The 20211-nt window shown below is 48.8% G+C and overlaps 1 protein-coding gene across 1 annotated transcript in view; it reads right to left on the bottom strand.

Moving 5' to 3' along the window:
- Nucleotides 1-2710: 2710 nt before the first annotated feature.
- Nucleotides 2711-20211, bottom strand: part of AP2S1 (adaptor related protein complex 2 sigma 1 subunit) — a 20337-nt gene continuing 2836 nt past the window's right edge. The window contains exons 2-5 of the mRNA XM_015424114.1: nt 13086-13235; nt 11230-11343; nt 6711-6770; nt 2711-3302 (exon numbers count right to left, since the gene is read on the bottom strand). Coding sequence (XP_015279600.1) covers nt 3201-3302; nt 6711-6770; nt 11230-11343; nt 13086-13235 — 426 coding nt within the window. The 3' untranslated portion in view covers nt 2711-3200. The remainder of the gene's footprint in view (nt 3303-6710; nt 6771-11229; nt 11344-13085; nt 13236-20211) is intronic.

Below are 20211 nucleotides of genomic sequence, written 5' to 3'. Positions count from 1 at the left end.
TTGACCATTCTGTTTCGACAGAGCTTGGAAAGACAAAGATGTGAAATTCAGGTGGGCCTGACCTTTTGAAGCGTTCTAGAAATACAGGGGAAATCAGAGGTGTAACCAAAGTGGCCCAGTGTTGGGCAAGTGACAGGGACTTCTTCCTGTCCTGCACGCAGACGTGGTTAGTGAGGTGAAAGGTTTGTCGTTGGTGGAATAGGTGTATGCTGAACCTCATTAGGGCTATTTACAAAACTACTACTACCAGCCTTCTACCAAAGTCATAGAGTCGGAAGGGGCCATGCAGAACATCTAGTCCAACCCCCTGGCCCCACTGCTGGATCTCCTGATGGCACCTGGTATTTTTGGCCACTGTGTGACAGAGTGTTGGACTAGATGGGCCATTGGCCTGATCCAACATTGGCCTCTCTTTATGTTCTTATCTCTGACGAATATTCGTCCAGCCTCTTCTTGAAAGCTGCCAGTGAAGGGGAGCTAACCACCGCCCCAGTGTACCCCAGGAGAGGTACCCAAACATCCGTTATTCTTCATGTGTGGAAGGTGGCTAGGAAAAAGATCCCCCCCCCCCCCCGGGTCAGAGGCAACAACCCAAACCCGTCTGTGTGAGCAACCAGCCTAACAGAGGTTTTCTCAAGGGTGGTAACTGCCCCGGACCAATTACAATGCAACGAATTCTTCACTCAGTCCCCACTCAGCGGTTTGCCTGCTGCTTTGAGAACGGAGCTGAGTGGTACGATCAAGGCCACCAAGTTCTACCGCCGCCGAGTGACCTGCCAGTAAGTCCCATTGGCATGGATGTGGCTATTCGGCCCACTCGAGGGCTAGGCAGCATTCTCCCCGTTGAGCCTGTGCGGGCCCAAGGGACTCCAGAAGCAGAACCCTTGGTCTAAGTCAGGGTTCCCCAATGTGGTGCCCGTGGACGCCAAGATTTTCAGAAAGTGGGCGGGGCCATTGTAGACAGGGCCTGTTATTGGCTTCCCTCATTCAACTGAAAGGGTTTTCCGCTGGAGGACCGGTAGGCACCTGGGCTTTCCTTAGTCGGTGTGTGGTTCAGGCCCATGGCAACGGCGGGGCATTTCGGGGGCCCGTCCCCTTGACTATAAACCCCGCCCCACCAACAGCCAATCCAGAAACCTTTCTTTTTAAATACATTCAAATATTTTAAATTTGCGCCAGGGGGCGAGCGGCCGGCTCTCCCCGCCACGGCTGCTGCCTTCTCCGTGGAGTGGGGAAGAGGAAGAAGGGACTGTTGGGCGAGGGACCCACCGCTGGCACCACCTCCTTCCCCGGCTTACTGCAGCTAGAAAGAGTGATGCCAAGTGGCATCCCTAGGAAATTAGACTGACTGTAATTGAATCAATTTTAATTAGGTTAACTGCCCCCCCCCCATTTTTTTTTAAAAGGCTCCTCGAAGAAGAGAATCCTGGCTACGGGCCTGGCATGCTTTCCCTTCAGGATCTCCTTCATAGAATCATACAGTGTTAAGAGTTCCCCACTCCTCCACCATGCAGCTGCTGGTGTGACCTGGGGTCAGTCACACGTTCTCTCAGAGTTGTTCTCTCACGAGCAGTCCTCGAAAGAGCTCTCTCAGCCCCGCCTACCTCACAGGGTGTCTGTTGTGGGGAGGGGAAGGGAAAGGAGATTGTCAGCCTCTCTGAGACCCCTTCGGGTAGTGAAGGGAGGGGTATAGATCCAATCTCTTAGAATCATAGAATGTTAGAGTTGGAAGGGATCTTGCAGGTCATCTAGTCCAACCCCCTGCACTCTGCAGAAGCAAAGCCGAAAGATAGCCCTATGACATACCCAAAAGGTGGTCGTCCGGCCTCCGCTTGAAAATGTCCAGCGAAGGAGCCTCCACCACCTCCCGAGGCAGTCTGTTCCACTGCTCACCCACCCTTACAGCTAGGAAGCTTCTCCTGATATTTCGCCGGTATCGACTCCCTTGTCGTTTCCACCCATTAGATCTAGTCTTGCGATCCAAAGCGAGAGAGAATAGACCTGCTCCATCTTCTACATAACAGCCCTTCAAATACTTGAAGACTGCAATCCTGTCCCCTCTAAGCCTTCTCTTTCCCAGGCGAAACATCCCCAACTCCTTCAGCCTTTCCTCGTAAGACTTGGATTCCAACCCTCTCCCCATCCTGGTTGCCCTCTTCTGGACACGCTCGAGCTCATCAACCCTTCCTAAAATGTGGTGCCCAAAACTGGACACAGGACTCCAGGTGGGGCCTGACCATAGCAGAAAGGGCTATTTACACTTCACATCTTGAAAGGTGTGAAGTGAGTGGCATTTCCTTCAGGTTTGGCTCTACCTCCTGCAGTAGCCAGTTCGGGGTAGTGCTCGCCACCCCCTCTCAAAATCCCCAAAAGCTCGTGCTCGGACCTGTGAGCTCGCAGTGCCCATCCCCTTTCGGTCCTCTTGTGGCTCCTCACTTCACAATACACCCTGCGGGGCGGTACAGCTGGCCTCGTCTCAGGATCCACCTCTGTGTCCCCCACCCTTTTGTTTTACCAGCACAGCATTTTTTTAATTTTCCCCTTTGGACGTGGCCTTTTATGCCTACGGCTGCTAGGAGTTATCTGGCACCAGTGCTGCTGAGCACCGCAAAGAACAGCCCGGCGGGATGGACGATTCCAGCACAGGAAACGCTCTCCTTTCAGAGACAATGGAGGAACATTCCTTTTTTTTTTTTAAGTATTCATGGACGCTTTATTCGAGTACATCACTTCACTGGCAGCACGAGCATTCGCCACCACTCACAACAACACACACACAGAGTTATGGTCCCTCTTCCACAACGGACGCGGCGCAACACGTTAAGAGGAGCGGATAGGGGCAGGGAACCGGTTGTACAGAAAAGGGTTTTTTTTTGCTGGGATGGTGTCAGTAGTGGGACAGTGGGAGCTCCTTCCCTCCCCCCCCTCCCCGGTGAGAAAAAGAGGCCAACCCCACCTCGACTACTTTCCATCCTCCGCACCTTCTCCATGTGAGGAGAGAGGCAAAACAGGCCTAGAGACGCGGGCCGGTTTCCGATTTTAGACGCTTCTCCCGGCCTCCAACGACAAAGTGGACAAAATTTTGCTTTCTGCAAGTCACTGATTCAGGGAACTGGGTGAAGAGAGATGAGCTTGGGAGGGGTAGAGACCGGATCTCGCCAAGGAGAGGCCGGGACTCGTGGATTTCCTTTCTCCGCCTCTCATTCTAGGGACTGCAACATGAGGAGCTGCTTCAAGACCTTTGTTTGGCTGGTCTCCCGGATCTCGCCAGCTAAGAACATCTCATCTACCACGGTGTAAACCTGCAGAGAGAAAAAAGCTCCGTCAGAGCAAGTGGCACCAGAAGGAAGCGGACAAGAGGAGTGATGGGCAGTAAGGAGCCCAGGGGGCGGGCACATGCAACAAGCCCCGCCCTCTGCTCCCAGCAGCCCTCAGTCAGGCCACAAGGAGCAAGAAGCAGCCAGGTAAGTTGCAGAGCCCCCCCCCCCCGGCCCACCTTCAGGTACAAGCTCTCCCTCCTCTGTCAGGACGGATCTGCACGTTTCCCCCTCCCTCCAATAGCTAGCAATCCAAAACAGTCCAGTGGAGCCTGAGCGGTGGGTGTTGCCTTCTGACACACTTCCGGTGATGTCAGGGGGCGTGGCATATGCAAATAAGTTATGCTAATGAGTTATGCTAATGAGCTCCTGTACCTCTTTTTCTACGAAATGACCCCTGGTGATGTGTATTTGGACTCTTTGGTCCCCGTTTCTAGAGGGACCTTTCTAACCAGCAAGAAGCAAGGCAGACTCTGGGGCGAGAGAGTCGAAAGGAAGAAGAAGAAGAGAAGAAGAGATTGGATTTATACCCCGCCCTTCAGTCAGAGCAGCTTACAAATTCCTTTCCCTTCCCCACAATGGACACCCTGTGAGGTAGGTGGGGCTGAGAGAGCTCTGAGAGAATTGCCCTTGAGAGAACAGCTCTGACCGAACTATGGCTAGCCCAAGGTCATCCAGCAGCTGCAAGTGGAGGAGTGGGGAATCAAACCCGGTTCTCCCAGATTAGAGTCCGCACACTTAACCACTGCATCAAACTGGTTCAGGAAAATGGATAAACACGGCCTTCTCCCCATACTGTGTTGGCGGATTATGGATATTGCTCAACGTGTTCTGCCGGTCACAGCATAGGTTAGGCTGGCTTTAAACCTGGCCTAGAGGCCCTGATGCAGATATTCTGCCAGGCGTCTTGCACCCAAGTAAGGCCCCTCACTCCCCAGTTTCCACAGCAGACAAGTGCCTCTTTAGCTGCACTGTGCATCCTTCCCAGTTTGGTGTAGTGGTTAGGAGGGCAAATTCTAATCTGGGGGGAACCGGGTTTGATTCCCCACTCCTCCACATGCAGCCATCTGGGTGACCTTGGGTCAGTCACAAGTTCTCTCGGAGCTGTTCTCTCAGGAGCAGTCCTCGAGAGAGCTCTCTCAGCCCCACCTACCTCACAGGGTGTCTGCTGCGGGGAGAGGAAGGGAAGGAGATTGTAAGCCGCTCTGAGACTCCTTCAGGTAGCGAAGGGCGGGGTATGAATCCAATCTCCTCTTCTTCCCAGGTGTGAATCCTGGCTCGGTTCCAACGGATTTTGGCTTCCACAACTCCGCCGTCTTCCTGCTTCCCCTGCTGCGTGGGTGCCCTGCCCTGTCCCTTGGTGTCTTTCCAGTACCCATCTTTCACCCCACTGTTGCCCTCCAGTAGCAGGGCTGGCACTGAACAGGTCACACAAATTACGATCACAGGAGAGGAATGGGGTTGGCTTTGGGAAAGAGCTGTTCCTAGACTACTATCAACTAGTCTCAAAGAAAACAGGTATACATTACTTCTCCAGTGGTACCTAAGGTAAAGATAAAGGTCTCCCTTGCTCGAAAGCCAGTTGAATCCAACTCAAGGGGTTGCAGTGCTCATCAATCCTCCCTTTAAGCCATGGAGTCTTGTGAGCAAACACTCTACTTGGTGAGCTACTGGCGTTTATGTTGTGAGCCAGCAATTTGGCTACTGCGTAAATTACTTTGCTCTGGAGCCATCCTTCCTGAGCGAAGACAAAAATGTTTGAGCTGGAGGCTAAAAAACTGTGAGACAGCTCACACTAACTCAGCTTGAAGGGAACACTGGTGCTCATCTCCGTTTCCAAGCCGAAGAGCCAGCACTGTCCAAAGACTTCTCCGTGGTCATGTGGCCGGCATGACTAAACACCAAGGCGCACGGAACACTGTTCCCTTCCCACTGAAGCGGTACCTATTTATCTACTTGCACTCTCTTGCTTTCAAACTGCTAGGTGGGCAGGAGCTGGGGTCAGAGACGGGAGCTCACTCCATCACACGGCACTCGGGTCTCGAACTGCTGAACTACCGACCTTCCGGTCTGCAGATCAGCATCTTAACCACTTGAGCCACCGCAGCCCCCAGTGGTACCTAGCTCCCCATAGATTTAGCCCTTATACAACAGAGGATAAGTGCTGGAGATGTAATGAGCCTGCTTCGGCGGGGAGGGCGGGGTCTAAATCGAATAAATAATGATAACAATTCCTCTGCAGATCCGTTCCGTATTTCCTGGTCTTGCCCTAAGATCAAAACATTTTGGAAAACCGTGGTAAATTATTAGTTTCTGGGCTGTGTGGCCATGGTCTTGGCATTGTAGGACCTGACGTTTCGCCAGCAGCTGTGACTGGCATCCTCAGAGGTATGACAGAGAAAGATGGAGTACTCTCTGTGTCAGTGTGAGAAGACAAAAAATTCTAGGCAGGTAATTTATATCTACTCAGAAAGGTGGGGTAGGGCGGAGTCATTATCTTGTAGGCGTTCCCAGGCTATGAACATGCTAATGGAGGAGCTTTCCTGAGGAGCTTCCAATCCATATGCAAAAGAACCTCCTCAGGAAAGCTCCTCCATTAGCATGTTCATAACCTGGGGAACTCCCACAAGATCATGACTCAGCCCTACCCCACCTTCCTGAGTAGATATAAATGACCTTCCTACCATTTTTCTTCTCACCTTGACACAGAGAGTACTCCATCTTTCTGTGTTATACCTCTGAGGATGCCAGTCACAGCCACTGGCGAAACGTCAGATCCTACAATGCCAAGACCACGGCCAGACAACCCGGAAAATCTACAGCAACTAATGAAGTCTGGCCGTGAAAGCCTTCGACAACACATTGTGGTAAATTATGTTAAATGAAATGCTAGATAGGGGAATACCGTTTGAACCACGATTAAATTCTTCTGGGTTTTTCGAGCGGTTTTGTCAATGATTCAGATTTGGAATTAGTACGACGTTTACCGCAGCAAGGATGGTTGTTGCAGTAAAGTGGGAGAAGTCAGAATCGCCAACGATCAGTGAGTTGGTTTAACAAGATTTGACTTGTTGCACTATTATCTGAATTAACGTTATCAAGGGCTTGTAAGAGTATGGAACCTGATTTATTACTAAATATTTGATATCCTCCGTCTTTTGGAATGAAAAAAAATTATATACCCATTTGCTTACTACCATTTCTTGTAAATGTTCGGGGGAATTTGTTTTGTGTGTGTATATATATAGGTACTGAATTTATACTGATATAACGACAATAACGACAACAACGACAACAACGACAACAACAATAATTTTTTTAAAGGTCATGCTGCAGGAACACAGTTTTGTTCCTTACGCCAACTCGACAGAAGCATCACGTGCAGAAACTCACCTTGTAGAAGTTGAAGACGAGGTCGAGTTCACAGACATTGTGGAAATATTCATTCAAAACCTAGACAAAAGAGAAGGAGGTGGGTATAGGTTTGCAAGAGAAGGGCAATGTGTAAGCTGCTCTGAGACTCCAAGAGAAGGGCGCAGTATAAATCCAAACCTCCTTCTGTTGGAGACCCCAGCCCATGGGCAGAAATGGGTCTGCGCGCACGCATGCGACTTTCTGCGTGAGATCTAGCTGGTAGCTACTGCAACTGAGTTTCCTGATGGAACCAACCACGTATTTCTGTCCAGCACAAAGAGGGATACTTTTTTTCCCCACAGAGTGTGAGTCAAATGTGGAATTCGCTGCCAGAGGATGTAGTGATGGCCACGGGAATAAACAGCTTGAAAATGGGATTAGTCAGAGAGATTCATGGAAGATAAGTCTATCAGTGGCTACTAGCCATGGTGACTGAGGGGAACCTCCAAGTTCAGGGGCTGTCAACCTCTGAATTCCAGTGCAGGAGGCAACATCAGGGAAGGCCTCAGCAACCTCTGGGCCCTGTTGTTGGCCCTCCAGAGGAGCTGGTTGGCCACTGTGTGAGACAGGATGCTGGACTAGAGGGACCCCTGGTCTGAATCCAGCAAGGCTCTTCTTACGTTCTTATCGAGGGAAGGCCTCTGTGCCCTGTGGTTGGCCCTCCAAGGGAACTGGGTGGGCACTGTGTGACTAGATCTGGTCTGATCCGGCAGAGTCCTTGTGTTCTTAAGGCCCATTTACAGCATTCACAGGCTATCCAAGAAAGAATCCAATGGGCCAGAAGGGGAGGGTGTGATACAACGGGGCTTACAGTCAGCACCCTCAATGGTGCCTGCAAAGACAACACTGATGGACCGCCTTGTGGAAAGGTGGCATAAAAAGGTCTTAAACGAAATAATAATGAAATTTTGGAGCCGCAACTGCAGCTTGCTTCACACTGGCAGGGGAATACAGCGGCAGAACAGACTGGTTTGCTTCAGGCTACGGATGAAGCATCACATTTTGGAATCCTGCTCTATATTCCAGGAGCGGTGGCACAGAGGATTTATCCTCTGGTTAGTAACATCTGAGCTGAACAGCACGGCTGTCAGTTCTAGCCCCGTGTTGGTGTGAGCTACCAGCCTTGTCCCTAGCTCACCGTCCACCCAGCGGTTCGAAAGCTTCGGCGAACAGATAAAATGGGTACCACTCCTGAGAGAGGGTGGGCACACCAAAAAACCCCCGGTGGGGGAGGTGTTAGCCGGCGACCAGAATGCTCAGCTCCCAATGATTGAAAGCCTAAGGGGGGGAAAAATCTCTTTGACTCCGAGAAGCCTGTAATGGGCCGTTCCGGCCAGGCGGTGGCAGTGCAGTGCAGCAAGACCTGGAGAAGCTGACGTCATCTAGCCAAGCCGAAGTGAATATGCCAACGGAAGACGTCTGACCCTGCACCTGGACAAACCCTCACCAACTGGGAATGTGTGTGATTAAAAAAAAAGAAGAAGATATATGTTGTCCTCCCTTACCCCCATAAATCACTGTTAGTCCCGCGTGAATGAGTAACTGTAAATCGCTCAGAGCCAGCAAGCTCTGCAGGATTGAGCGATTAATAAATTGAAATATTATTTATTTATTTATATTCCCCGTACGTTCCCCAGAGAGCACTAAGATCGGGGTCCCAAAACCGTCTGGCCCTTCCAGGCCCTAAAGAAGCCAGGCTGGCCGTGACGACGGCCAGGGCCTTTTCTGTGGCGGCCCCACACTGATGGAATGAGCTCCTGGAGGACATCAGGGCCACGCGGGACCATTCACAGTTCTGCAGGGCCTGCAAGACGGAGCTCTTCCACCAGGCTTTTGATTAGGGTGCCACCTTTCAGTGTCGTGGCCCCAGCCCCAACATCAACATCAGCACTGACTTAACCACTAACAGCCTGGCAAGAACCCGGAGAATGCTGGTAGTTGACCACCGGATCCTGCGAGAACGCCGACATCTTTTATTCATATTTATGTGCCTTGTAATCTAAATTTTAGGAGCTGCGGTGGCTCAAGTGGTTAAGATGCTGAACTGCAGGCTGTGGAAGGTCAGCAGTTCGAGACCCGAGTGTGCCGCATGACGGACGGAGTGAGCTCCCGTCTCTAGTTCCAGCTCCTGCCAACCAAGCAGTTCGAAAGCAAGAAATTGCAAGTAGATAAATAGGGGCCACTTCGGTGGGAAGGGAACAGCGTTCCGTGCGCCTTGGTGTTTAGTCATGCCGGCCACATGACCACGGAAACGTCTTCGGACAGCGCCGGCTCTTCGGCTTGGAAACGGAGATGAGCACCGCAACCCTAGAGTCGGATTCGACTGGCTTTCGAGCAAGGGAGACCTTTACCTTTTAATCTAAATTTTATACGTTATGGTTTTAATTTATCTTTTGTGTCTTAACGTCTCTTGTTGTTTTAATATTTATATATAGTCTGTAATAAGCCGCCCGGAGCCTGCCATGGCGGGGAGGGCGGGATACAAATTAAATAAATAAATATTAAACACTCCCTGAGAGCAGAAAGCCAGCAAACAAGGGGGTAAAGACCTTCCTGTGCTAGTTTTCTTTTTTTTTTGGTATTTGTGTGTGAGTGTGTGTGTGTGTGTGTCTGCACCTGGAAGTCACTTTGACCTCTGGAGACTGACCCCTCCTGGGGGCCCTAGAGGATATTCAGAGAGGCGGCTGAATAAAGCCTGCCTCTGTCCTCCTGCCTCTGGTATTCCAAGGAGGTCTCCCACCCAAGGACTTGCCAGAGCCAACCCTGCTTAGCTTCCGAGATCTGACAAGGAGGAGGAGGAGATTGAATTTATCCCCCGCCCTTCACTACCCAAGGGAGTCAGAGCGGCTCACCATCTCCTTTTCCCTTCCCCTCCCCACAACAGGCACCCTGTGAGGGAGGCGGGGCTGAGAGAGCTCTTGACAGAAACTGCTCTTTTTCAAGGACAGCTCTTATCAGAACTACGGCTTGCCCAAGGTCATCCAGCAGGTGCAAGTGGAGGAGTGGGAAATCAAACCCGGTTCTCCCAGATTAGAGTCCGCACACTTAACCACGACACCAAACTGGCTCTCTTCTGTATATTAGGGGGGAAATACAATACAAAACTGGCTTTCCGGGTCAGGGCCCTGTGCTAGTTTTCTTGTTTGCAAGGATTTCTTTTTTTTCTTTTTTTTTTGGTGAGAAGGAATTTTGAAGTTGGGATTCAGCACCTGCAGTCTGAAGCGCCACAGTCCAGCCTGCCCCTGCAGGGCTTTGCCCTCACATTCAGAGCTAACGAGCTTGTCTGACTGCAACTGCACTAGCCCCTATTTCTGTATGGTCGGAAGCTTCCAAAAGGAAGAAGAATTCTCTGCTTGTGAACAACTAGCACATCAGAAAGATCTTGGTAATGGAGACATGTGGTCACCACGCCTCAGAAAGGATATTATAGCATTGGAAAAAGTGCAGAAAAGGGCAACTAGAATGATAAGAGGGTTGGGACACTTTCCCTATGAAGAAAGGATAAGGCGCTTGGGGCTCTTTAGCTTGGAGAAACGATGGCTGAGGGGTGACATGGTCGAGGTTTATAAGATTATGCATGGGATAGAGCAGGTAGAGAAAGAGGCACTTTTCTCAATTTCTCATAATACAAGAACTCGTGGGCATGAAATTGCTGATCTGTCGGGTTAGAACAGATAAAAGGGAAGTACTTCTTCACCCAAAGAGTGATTAACACATGGAATTCACTGCCACAGGAGGTGGCGGTGGCTACAAGCATGGATGGCTTCAAGAGGGAATTAGATAAGCATATGGAGCAGAGGTCCATCGGTGTCTATTAGCCACAAGGTATAGATAGGGACTCAGGGGCAAGGGATACTCTGTCTTCTTGGTGCTTGGGGGGGGGGCAACAGTGGGAGGGCTTCTAGTGTCCTGGCCCCACTGGTGGACCTCTTGATGGCACCTGGTATTTTTGGCCACTGTGTGACAGAGTGTTGGCCTAGATGGGCCATTGGCCTGATCCAACATTGGCTTCTCTTATTTTCTGATGACATGGCTCCCAGGAATCGGCTATAGCGTGGTGGTGAACCTATGGCACGGGTGCCAGAGGTGGCACTCAGAGCCCTCTCTGTGGGCACGTGTGCCATCGCCCCAGCCAGGCCCAGACCATCATTGAATTCTCTGCCAAATAACTTTAAGTAAATGAAAGCATTTGGGATTGCTTTCCTTACTTTGTTTGGATCATCTTAAGTTAATGTATGAGTTGTTTTTTCTAAAGTAAAACCTCAGGATTCAGGTTAAATTGCCGTGTTGGCACTTTGCGATAAATAAGTGGGTTTTGGGTCGCAGTTTGGGTACTCGGTCTCTAAAAGGTTCTCCATCACTGGGCTATAGGTTCTCGGGGAGATAGGTTATTGTATTTTTCCCCTAATGTACAGAAGCATTTGATCCCACAATTCCCCAGTGTGGGTCCGTGCAGGCATTCACACACACACAGACACACAGAGTCCAAGGTACCCACCTCCACAAAATTGTGAATGGCTTCCAAGTAGGCCAGGTTATTGTCATTCACATCCACACAAATGCAGAAGTAGAGGCCCGCGTAGCGTCTGTAGATTATTTTGAAGTTGCGGAACTGGAAGAAAAGGAAGGTGGACGTGAAAGTTACCACCACCGCACAGAAGTACTCAGAAGTACTCAGCGGGGACCCTCCACAAAAAGACCAAGGACCCGAAGGGCTCAAGTTGCGCAAAACGGCCGAGGCGACTGTCCTGGCCGGGGAAAGAAATTTTAGCTCATCGGTGCCCCTGAGGGCACCGTGGTGCCTGCTGACCCCTTTCCTGGTGCCTGCCAAGTGTTTTCAGGAAGTGGGCGGGGCCGGGGAGGGCTGCCACCACAGCACAAGAGTCCTCGGTGCATTGCCGAAGTGCTGGCTTCGCCCCCTGCAGAAGCCCTTCTGCGGCAGCCCTTTTGCTGCTGCGCCCACCATGCCGCGTCAGAATTCCCAATGTGCCCGCAGGCTCAAAAAGGTCGGGGACGCCTGTTCTAGCTCTTCAGCCAACTAACTTCCCTCCTGCCCAAAGGTTGTAAAGAAGGCCCCCATGAAGAGGTGAGGACCATACCTGATTAACATGCTAGGTTAAATTCCAGCCCAACTGAGAACAAGAAACTGACACGGTGCACAAAAATAAAGTTATGAAACCAGTTACGTTTCCTTGTTTCTCATGGAAAATTCTTACTTTTTTAACACGTTCACTTATCGGAAGGTTACATATCAAACTTATAAAATGTTAGTTACTGAAGGGAAAACCATGTATGTCCGGTCCAAACGGAAAGCCATATAAGTTCAGTACAAAGGAATTTCGGTGTAGAACCCAAAGGGGTTTCTATCCAAGGAGTCCAAAGAGGACGAGGTCCCGGATTTGAATGTTGCTCGTCTCAAGTTGTGGGACTTTTCCTCAGCCAAGACTCGATGGTAGACAAATGTCCAAAGAGGAGACGAGAAGAGAGATTGGATTTATACTCTGCCGTTCACTCGGAGTCTCAGAGTGGTTTACAAACTCCTTTCCCTTCCCCTCCCCACAACGGACACCCTGTGAAGTAGGTGGGGCTGAGAGAGCTCTTTCGAGAATTGCCTTTTCAAGGACTGCTCTCACGGAACTATGGCTTGCCCAAGGTCATCTAGCAGCTGCGAGTGGAGGAGTGGGGAATCCAACCTGGTTCTCCCAGATTAGAGTCCGCGGACTTAACCACTGGCTCTCAAAGTAGTGATGGGGGCAATGTTCCCTCTAAACCATGGAGTCTTGTGAGCAAAAATTCTAGTGTGTGAACTACTGGCATTGAAATTGGGAGCAAGCAATTTAGATACTGCATAAATTAGTTTGCTCTGGAGCCATCCTTCCTGAGCTGAGACTAAAATGTGTGAGCTGGAGGCTAAAAAACTGTGAGCTAGCTCACACTAACTCAGCTTAGAGGGAACACTGGGTGGGTGGGGAGGGTTACAAGTATCAATTCTGTAAGAATAAACTATCTCAAAATATTGCAGGCACACCAAATTGATCTACTCTTCTATGTGATAGAAAAGTTAAATTCCAGGACATGGAGCAAAGATCAACAATTTTCATGTTTGCCCACCCCCCACACCCCAACGAAAATTAAATGCAGGAAAAACCTGATGGGCAAAGGCCGCGGAAAACTCAGGAACCAGACAATGGCTGGGACAAAGTTTTAAGAAATTAGGCTCCCTAAGATCCAGACATTGAGGATATGTAGTGTTTGTAGCAAGAATCTAGATTACTGAAGGAGAGAAGGGGAGGCCCTGAGACAGCTGGGAGACAGAAGAAGCCCCCCCCCCCCAATAAGACGGAAATGTTCTACCTCGACAAAGTTGGTGTGCTTCGCGTCCCGCACAGTAACAACCGCATGGACCTCCTCGATAAGCTTCTGCTTCTCGTCATCGTCAAACTGCATGTACCACTTGGCCAGGCGCGTCTTGCCCGCCCGGTTCTGGATCAGAATAAAGCGAATCTGAAAGACAAAAGAAGCGTTCAGACTAAAACAACACACATGAACACATGAATCCGGCTTAATACTGAATCAGACCTTTGGTCCGTCAAGGTCAGTATTGTCTACTCGGACTGGCAGCAGCTCTCCAGGGTCTCAGGCTGAGGTCTTTCACATCACCTCCTGCCTGGTCCTTTCAGCTGAAGATGCCGGGGATCGAACCTGGGACCTTCTGCATGCCAAGCAGACGCTCTGCCACTGAGCCACAGCCCCTCTCCATGGCTCTCCAGGGTCTCAGGCGGAGGTCTTTCCCATCACCACCTGCCTGGTCCTTTTAACTGGAGATGCCGGGGATCAAACCTGGGACCTTCTGCATGCCAAGCTGAGGCTCTGCCGCTGAGCTACAGCCCCACTTCATGGCTCTTCATGGTCTCAGGCTGAGGTCTTTCACGTCACCTCCTATCTGGCCCTTTCAACTGGAGATGCTGGGGATTGAACCTGGGACCTTCCGCATGCCAAGCAGATGTCCTACCACTAAAGCACAGCTCCTCTCAACTTCTCCAAAATAGTGACAACAGAGGTACACTTGTACAACAGGAGACTATGTTTAGATTTTTCAGCCAAAAAGATATTTCTGTAGACTCGGTGCGTAAGAGAACTGAATAACCTGCCCTTACGAAAGCCTATGTAGTCATTGTCCTGATCGTGTTTCAAGTTCAGTAGTACCTTAGAGACCAATGAGATTTTGGGGGGCATAAGCTTTTGGGGGAGCTGCGGTGGCTCAAGTGGTTAAGAAGCTGAACTGCAGGCTGTGGAAAGTCGGTAGTTCAGCAGTTCGAGACCCGAGTGCCACATGACGGAGTAAGCTCCCATCTCTGGCCCCAGCTCCTGCCAACCTAGCAGTTCGAAAGCAAGAAATTGCAAGTAGATAAATAGGTACTGCTTTGGTGGGAAGGTAACAGCGTTCCATGCGCCTCGGCATTTAGTCATGCTGGCCACATGACCACGGAAACGTCTTCAGACAGCGCTGGCTCTTCGGCTTGGAAACGGAGTTGAGCACCGCAACCCTAGAGTCGGATTCAACTGGCTTTCAAGCAAGGGAAATCTTTTAAGCTTTTGGGAGTCAAAGATACTCTTCTACCGCACACCAACAAGGCTTACCCTCCTGAAACCACGTTCTGATCATGCATCACTGATTAGAAGCCCAGCACAGTGACTCATACAGAGACACAACGGCCACCCTCCTGGTAATTCTGCTGAGCTTCTGCAGTGGGAGCAACTGCATCAGCCAAACCCCTCCCAGTACATGGAATTATCCTGCAAAGCAGACTGGAGTGCCAAGTCATGCATAGATAAGCTGCCATCTACGTGGGCGTGTCCATGTTCTGAGCTTGGAGGGGCCTTTAATTCTTTGATAAACTGATTCCACACAACTGTGCCAGAGAGGCCACTCGTCGGGAGCGACACCCTTGCAGTTGACCTCATGCATGTTGACTCCAAAGAAGAATCCCACCAAGGACAGTGGCGCTGAACCACAAAGCAAGTGAGCGCAGAATTGCAGCCATGGAAACGGGAAGTCTTTCCCAGAGCTGAATTCGAAGGGGTCAGACTCCTGCTGCAGGATAGGGGACAATAATACATCAGTAAAAAAAACAAAAAACAAAGTGCATCTCCTGCATGCCTTTGCTTCTCTTTCCCAAACTTAACAGCTTCCTTCCCCTCTCTGCGTGATTCACTGGTTGGACGTATTGGGGACGCTCTAGCTTTCTCTGAAGGACGGAGCATCCTTTCCCGACTGGTCTCCGTGCCAAGCTCTTCTTCCAGCTCTGCGTGTTAAGGAGATAGGGAAACGGCCCTCCCCAGCAAGGCCTGCAGGGAGAGCAGCCGATGACTCATTATCTGCTCCAGCAAACATGAACAGAAGTCACTGCAACCACGGCAGTTTTCAGGCGCCTTTTAGGTGGTAGTGCCCCCCCTCCCCCCCCAATAATCAGGGGACAGATCCATGGGAACAAGAGAGAAGAACCCGGCGGTAGTAACTTTTTGGCAAGGAAGCCGCATAGAAGACTTGAAAGAAGAAGAAAACGAGTTGGTTTTTAAATACCCTACTTTCCTCTACCCTAAGGAGTTTCAAAGGGGCTTACCATCGCCTTTCCCGTCTCCACAGCAGGCACCTTGTGGGGCAGATGGGGCCGAGAGAGTCCTGAGAGAACTGTGACTGGCATTTAAAAGAACCAGGTAGTAGGTGATGTGAAAGACCCCTGCCTGAAAACCTGGAGCCAAATCCAAACAAAACAGACCTCCCAGTAATCACACAGCCAAGGAAACAAGACAAAACTGGGGCCAATATAGAACCAATAATACACTCTGAACCATGAGTAGTATGCTAGATACAATTGCTTATACTAGATAGTTACTATAAAGTATACAAAATTTCCCCAAATATTTACAACAATAAGAAAACAATAGAATATCAGTGGCTGCCAACAGCCCCAAAATAACAGTGGAATTCCTAAACAGTTACTGTTGGCAGTCAAAAAAGTAGAAGGCTTAATGAGCTGAAAGCTACTGGAGCTTGACGAAGCAGCCGGCTTACACTTGGTTTCGTCTAGTGACTTCCTCATAAGCAGCTTAACTGTTGTTGTATATAAGTTTTCTTAATATGTGTATTTTCTTGGTTTTTAAGATACGACTGCCAACAGTAACTGTTTAGGAATTCCACTGTTATTTTGGGGCTGTTGGCAGCCACTGATATTCTATTGTTTTCTTATTGTTGTAAATATTTGGGGAAATTTTGTATACTTTATAGTAACTATCTAGTATAAGCAATTGTATCTAGCATACTACTCATGAAAACCTGGAGCGCCACCCCCAGTCTGAACAGGCAATACTGACCTTGGTGGACCGATGGGAAGTAGGAGGAAGAGGAGAAGGAAGAGGAGGGGGAAGAAGAGGTTGGATTTATACCCCCCCCCTTCACTCGGACTCTCAGAGCGGCTTCCCATCCCTTCCCCTCCCCACAACAGGCACCCTGTGAGGTAGGCGGGGCTGAGAGAGCTCTTTCCAGAACTGTCCTTGAGGGAACAGCTCTGACAGAACTACGGCTTGCCCAAGGTCATCCAGCAGCTGCAAGTGCACACACTTAACCACTACACCAAAGGGGCTCATGCCTTCACGTGTTCATGGCCCAGGCTTCTTGTGGAGGAGGAGTGGAGATTCAAACCCAGTTCTCCAGATTAGAGAACTTAACCAATACGCCACTCCACCCTCTACCTCGGGGGACGTTTATGTCTCAGTTCAACGAGCCAAACTAGCATGGGGGGGGAAATTACCCATAATCCACACAAGCTTGATTGTATGCCATATCTAGCTCCACAGGCCCTCATGCGCCAGTCCAAAGAGAGACGCACAGAAGACCACTTCTCCAGAGTTATAATCGCTGCCTGTAGCCAGTTCTGGCACATTCGTCGGTCAGTCGTCCAGGGAGTAAAATTGCAGCCATTATAATAGGTTCATCAAGGCAGAAAACTGGCAAGGTAATCAAGATATACTTTTATGAACAAAGTCCGAGACCAGCGGCACCTTTAAGACCAGCGACGTTTTAGTCAAGGTGTGAGCTTTCGCGTGCAAGCACACTTCTTCGGATAACAGTGAAGCAGAATTTCCTCAACCATTACATATAGAGAAGAAGAAGAAGAGATTGGATTTATACCCCGCCCTTCACTTGGAGTCTCAGAGCGGCTGACAAACTCCTTTCCCTTCCCCTCCCCACAACAGACACCCTGGGAGGTGGGTGGGGCTGAGAGAACTCTGACACAAACTGCTCTTTTTCAAGGACAGCTGTGCCAGAGCTTGTGACTGACCCAAGGTCACACCAGCAGCTGCAAGTGGAGGAGTGGGGAATCAAACCTGGTTCTTCCAGATTAGAGTCCGTGCACTTAACCACTACGCCAAACAGGCTCAGAAACATTGGGTACCCCTGTCTTACGGCTTTGCTTTTAAAAAAAATATTAAATTTTATTTGATTTTTCTCAGGATACATCAGAAACACAAGATTTTTAGAATGAGAAATAATCCAATAGGCATAAGAAACCCAACAACAGGTGTAATCAATGTCTATTACAAGTTCAGTAAAGACTTTTCCCAAAAATCAACTACTGCAGTGTGAGTGCACTAATGTATGTCACCATGAACACACCATGCTCAGGTGCCTGGTAGGCATTCATTTCTTCCCTGTACTGTGTGTGGCCCTAGTTGGAACGGTAAATACTTCTTTGTAAACTGCTCCGAGCTTCCGGGAAGGAGCGGTATAAAAGAAAGAAAGAAAGAAAGAAAGAAAGAAAGAAAGAAAGAAAGAAAGAAAGAAAGAAAGAAAGAAAGAAAGAAAGAAAGAAAGAAAGAAAGAACTCTATACATATAAGCGAACAACATATTATACAACTACAGAGTAGCCAATAAAACAGTCTGACGTAGGAGAGGAAGAAGCTAACGGTGTAGCGCTATATCCTAATCCGTATTAAGGGATTGAGATTCACAACCATTGCCGGGAGTGAGACCGGGAGATAGGAATGAATTCTTCTTTGGTGAGGAAGTCTAGAATGGGTTCCCATTTCCCCATAAATTGCTGTTTGACTGGCTTTAGGGATACGTCGTTCAATTTGTATGTGACACAGTCCATTAAAAACTGGTCCCATAGTGCAATGGACGCGTACGTGCGTAACCCATGTCCACCTCCACCCTATGAGCTGCAAGAAAATAATGAGAATTTAGCCCTTCTGAAATGTTTGGTACTCTTAACAGGCAGATCATAAGGATCTAGTCCAGACAACCAATTCCAGGTTTCTGCTGTGCGTGCCCCTGGAGACTTCCCCGACTCTAAGAAGGACATTCCAACAGTCCTCAATACACCTCCATCTCACTAGATCTGTGTAGGACAAAGCAAAGGCTCTCGATTGGCTGGTCCTTGAAAACTACCACGTGGCTCTCAACGGACGTCTAATACTGGAGATGGAGGCGCCAGCTACCCAAATCCAGAATTCCACTCAGCATACCCTGCTGGAAGCCTGGGGTTTCTTCTTCGGAAACCACAGGTGGCATTTGCTTTCCAAAAGCAAAAAAAAAAAAAAAAAAAAAAAAGGCTTCGAGAAAGAGTCTTAAAATATAGGACCTGGACAGAGGGCATTGCATCGCTTCGAAGGCTATAATTGCAAGTGAAATGACTGCATCCGTCTGAATTAAAAATAAGATTTGACTACAGATAGCTGCCTCGGTTTAAACTGCTGGACTGACGTCACGGACAGGGTATTTCTGCAGAAAAGCAGAAAGGGAAGCGAGAGTTGCACAATTGGCCGTCCCTCGAGCCAAGAATGGCCTTGACACAGCTGTCAAGAGATATTTCTCCCCAAGAATTTGCTACAGGAGAAATTCCACAGCTTTATAGATATTCATACTCCCTTAGGAATTCAGTGGTTAGTCCAGAATGCAGTTTTTATGGGGAGATGGACTAAAAATATACTAAAGCAAATCCTGGAGTGTTTGCTTAGAAATATGAAATTTCCTCAACATTTTGCGCACCAAAGAAACATAAGAACAAAGTTAGAGTCGAATGGCACCTTTTAGACCAACAAAGTTCTATTCAAGGTATAAGCTTTCATTTGCATCCACACTTCTTCAGATACAATGAAATGGAAGTTACCAGTCCATATAAATACATAGAGAGTTAGCAGAAAATTAGCATAATGAAGATGTTTAATTACGCTCAGCATTCCACAATTAAGGGTACATTTGCACAGCCATCTCCAACTTTGACATATTTATTTCCTTCACTATGTTTCCCCCAGAATTAAACCCAAACAAATGGTAAGCATATAAACTAAACTTGTTATTCCTGTTTGATCCTTGAATCTGTTGAACACTTTCATTGTGCTAATTTACTGCTAACCCTCTGCCTATATATATGGACTGGTAACTTCCATTTCATTGTATCTGAAGAAGTATGTTTGCCTTCACAAAAGTTTATACCTTGAATAAAACTCTGTTGGTCTGAAAGGTGGCTCTGAACTCAAACATTGTTCTACTACTTCAGACCAACATGGCTAAACACATGAATCTATAAGAGCATCAGAAGAGCCCTGCTGGATCAGACCAGGGGTCCATCTAGTCCAGCATCCTGTCTCTCACACAGTGGCCAACCAGTTCCTCTGGAGGGTCAATAAACAGGGCACAGAGGCCGAGGCCTTCCCCTGATGTTGCTTCCTGGCACTGCGATTCAGAGGCTGAGTGCCTCTGAACATGGAGGTTCATAAGAACATAAGACTTCCAGAAAGCTTTTCATAAAGTTCCTCATCAAAGGCTCCTAAGTAAGCTCAAAAATCATGGGATAAAAGGACAAGTCCTTTTCTGGATCAAAAACTAGCTAATTAATACGAAACAGAGAGTGAGTACAAATGGGAAATTTTCTCAATGGAGGGTGGTAAGCAGTGGGGTACCGCAGGGATCAGTACTCGGTCCGATGCTTTTTAACTTGTTCATTAATGATTTGGAGTTCGGACTAAGCAGTGAAGTGGCTAAATTGCAGATGATACGAAGTTGTCCAGGGTGGTGAAAACCAGTGAGGATTGTGAGGCACTCCAAAGGGATCTGTCAAGGATGGGCAAGTGGGCATCAACGTGGCAAATGGGGTTCAATGTGGCCAAGTGCAAGGTGATACACATTGGAGCCAAAAATCCTAACTATAAATACACGTTGATGGGGTCCGAACTGGCAGAGACTGACCAAGAGAGAGATCTTGGAGTCATAGTAGAGAACTCATTGAAAATGTCGAGACAGTGTGTGACTGCAATAAAAAAGGCCAACACTATGCTGGGGATTATTAGGAAGGGTATTGAAAACAGATCAGCCAATATCCTAATGCCTCTATATAAATCAATGGTGCGACCTCATTTGGAATACTGTGTGCAGTTCTGGTCACCACACCTTAAAAAGGATATTATAGCTTTGG

The sequence above is a fragment of the Gekko japonicus genome, unplaced genomic scaffold (assembly GCF_001447785.1).
Source record: "Gekko japonicus isolate JY-2015 unplaced genomic scaffold, Gekko_japonicus_V1.1 scaffold939, whole genome shotgun sequence".
In the NCBI taxonomy this organism is placed as follows: Eukaryota; Metazoa; Chordata; class Lepidosauria; order Squamata; family Gekkonidae; genus Gekko; species Gekko japonicus.
Note: the sequence above shows the minus strand (reverse complement) of the source record. Positions and strands in the feature narration are given on the sequence as shown.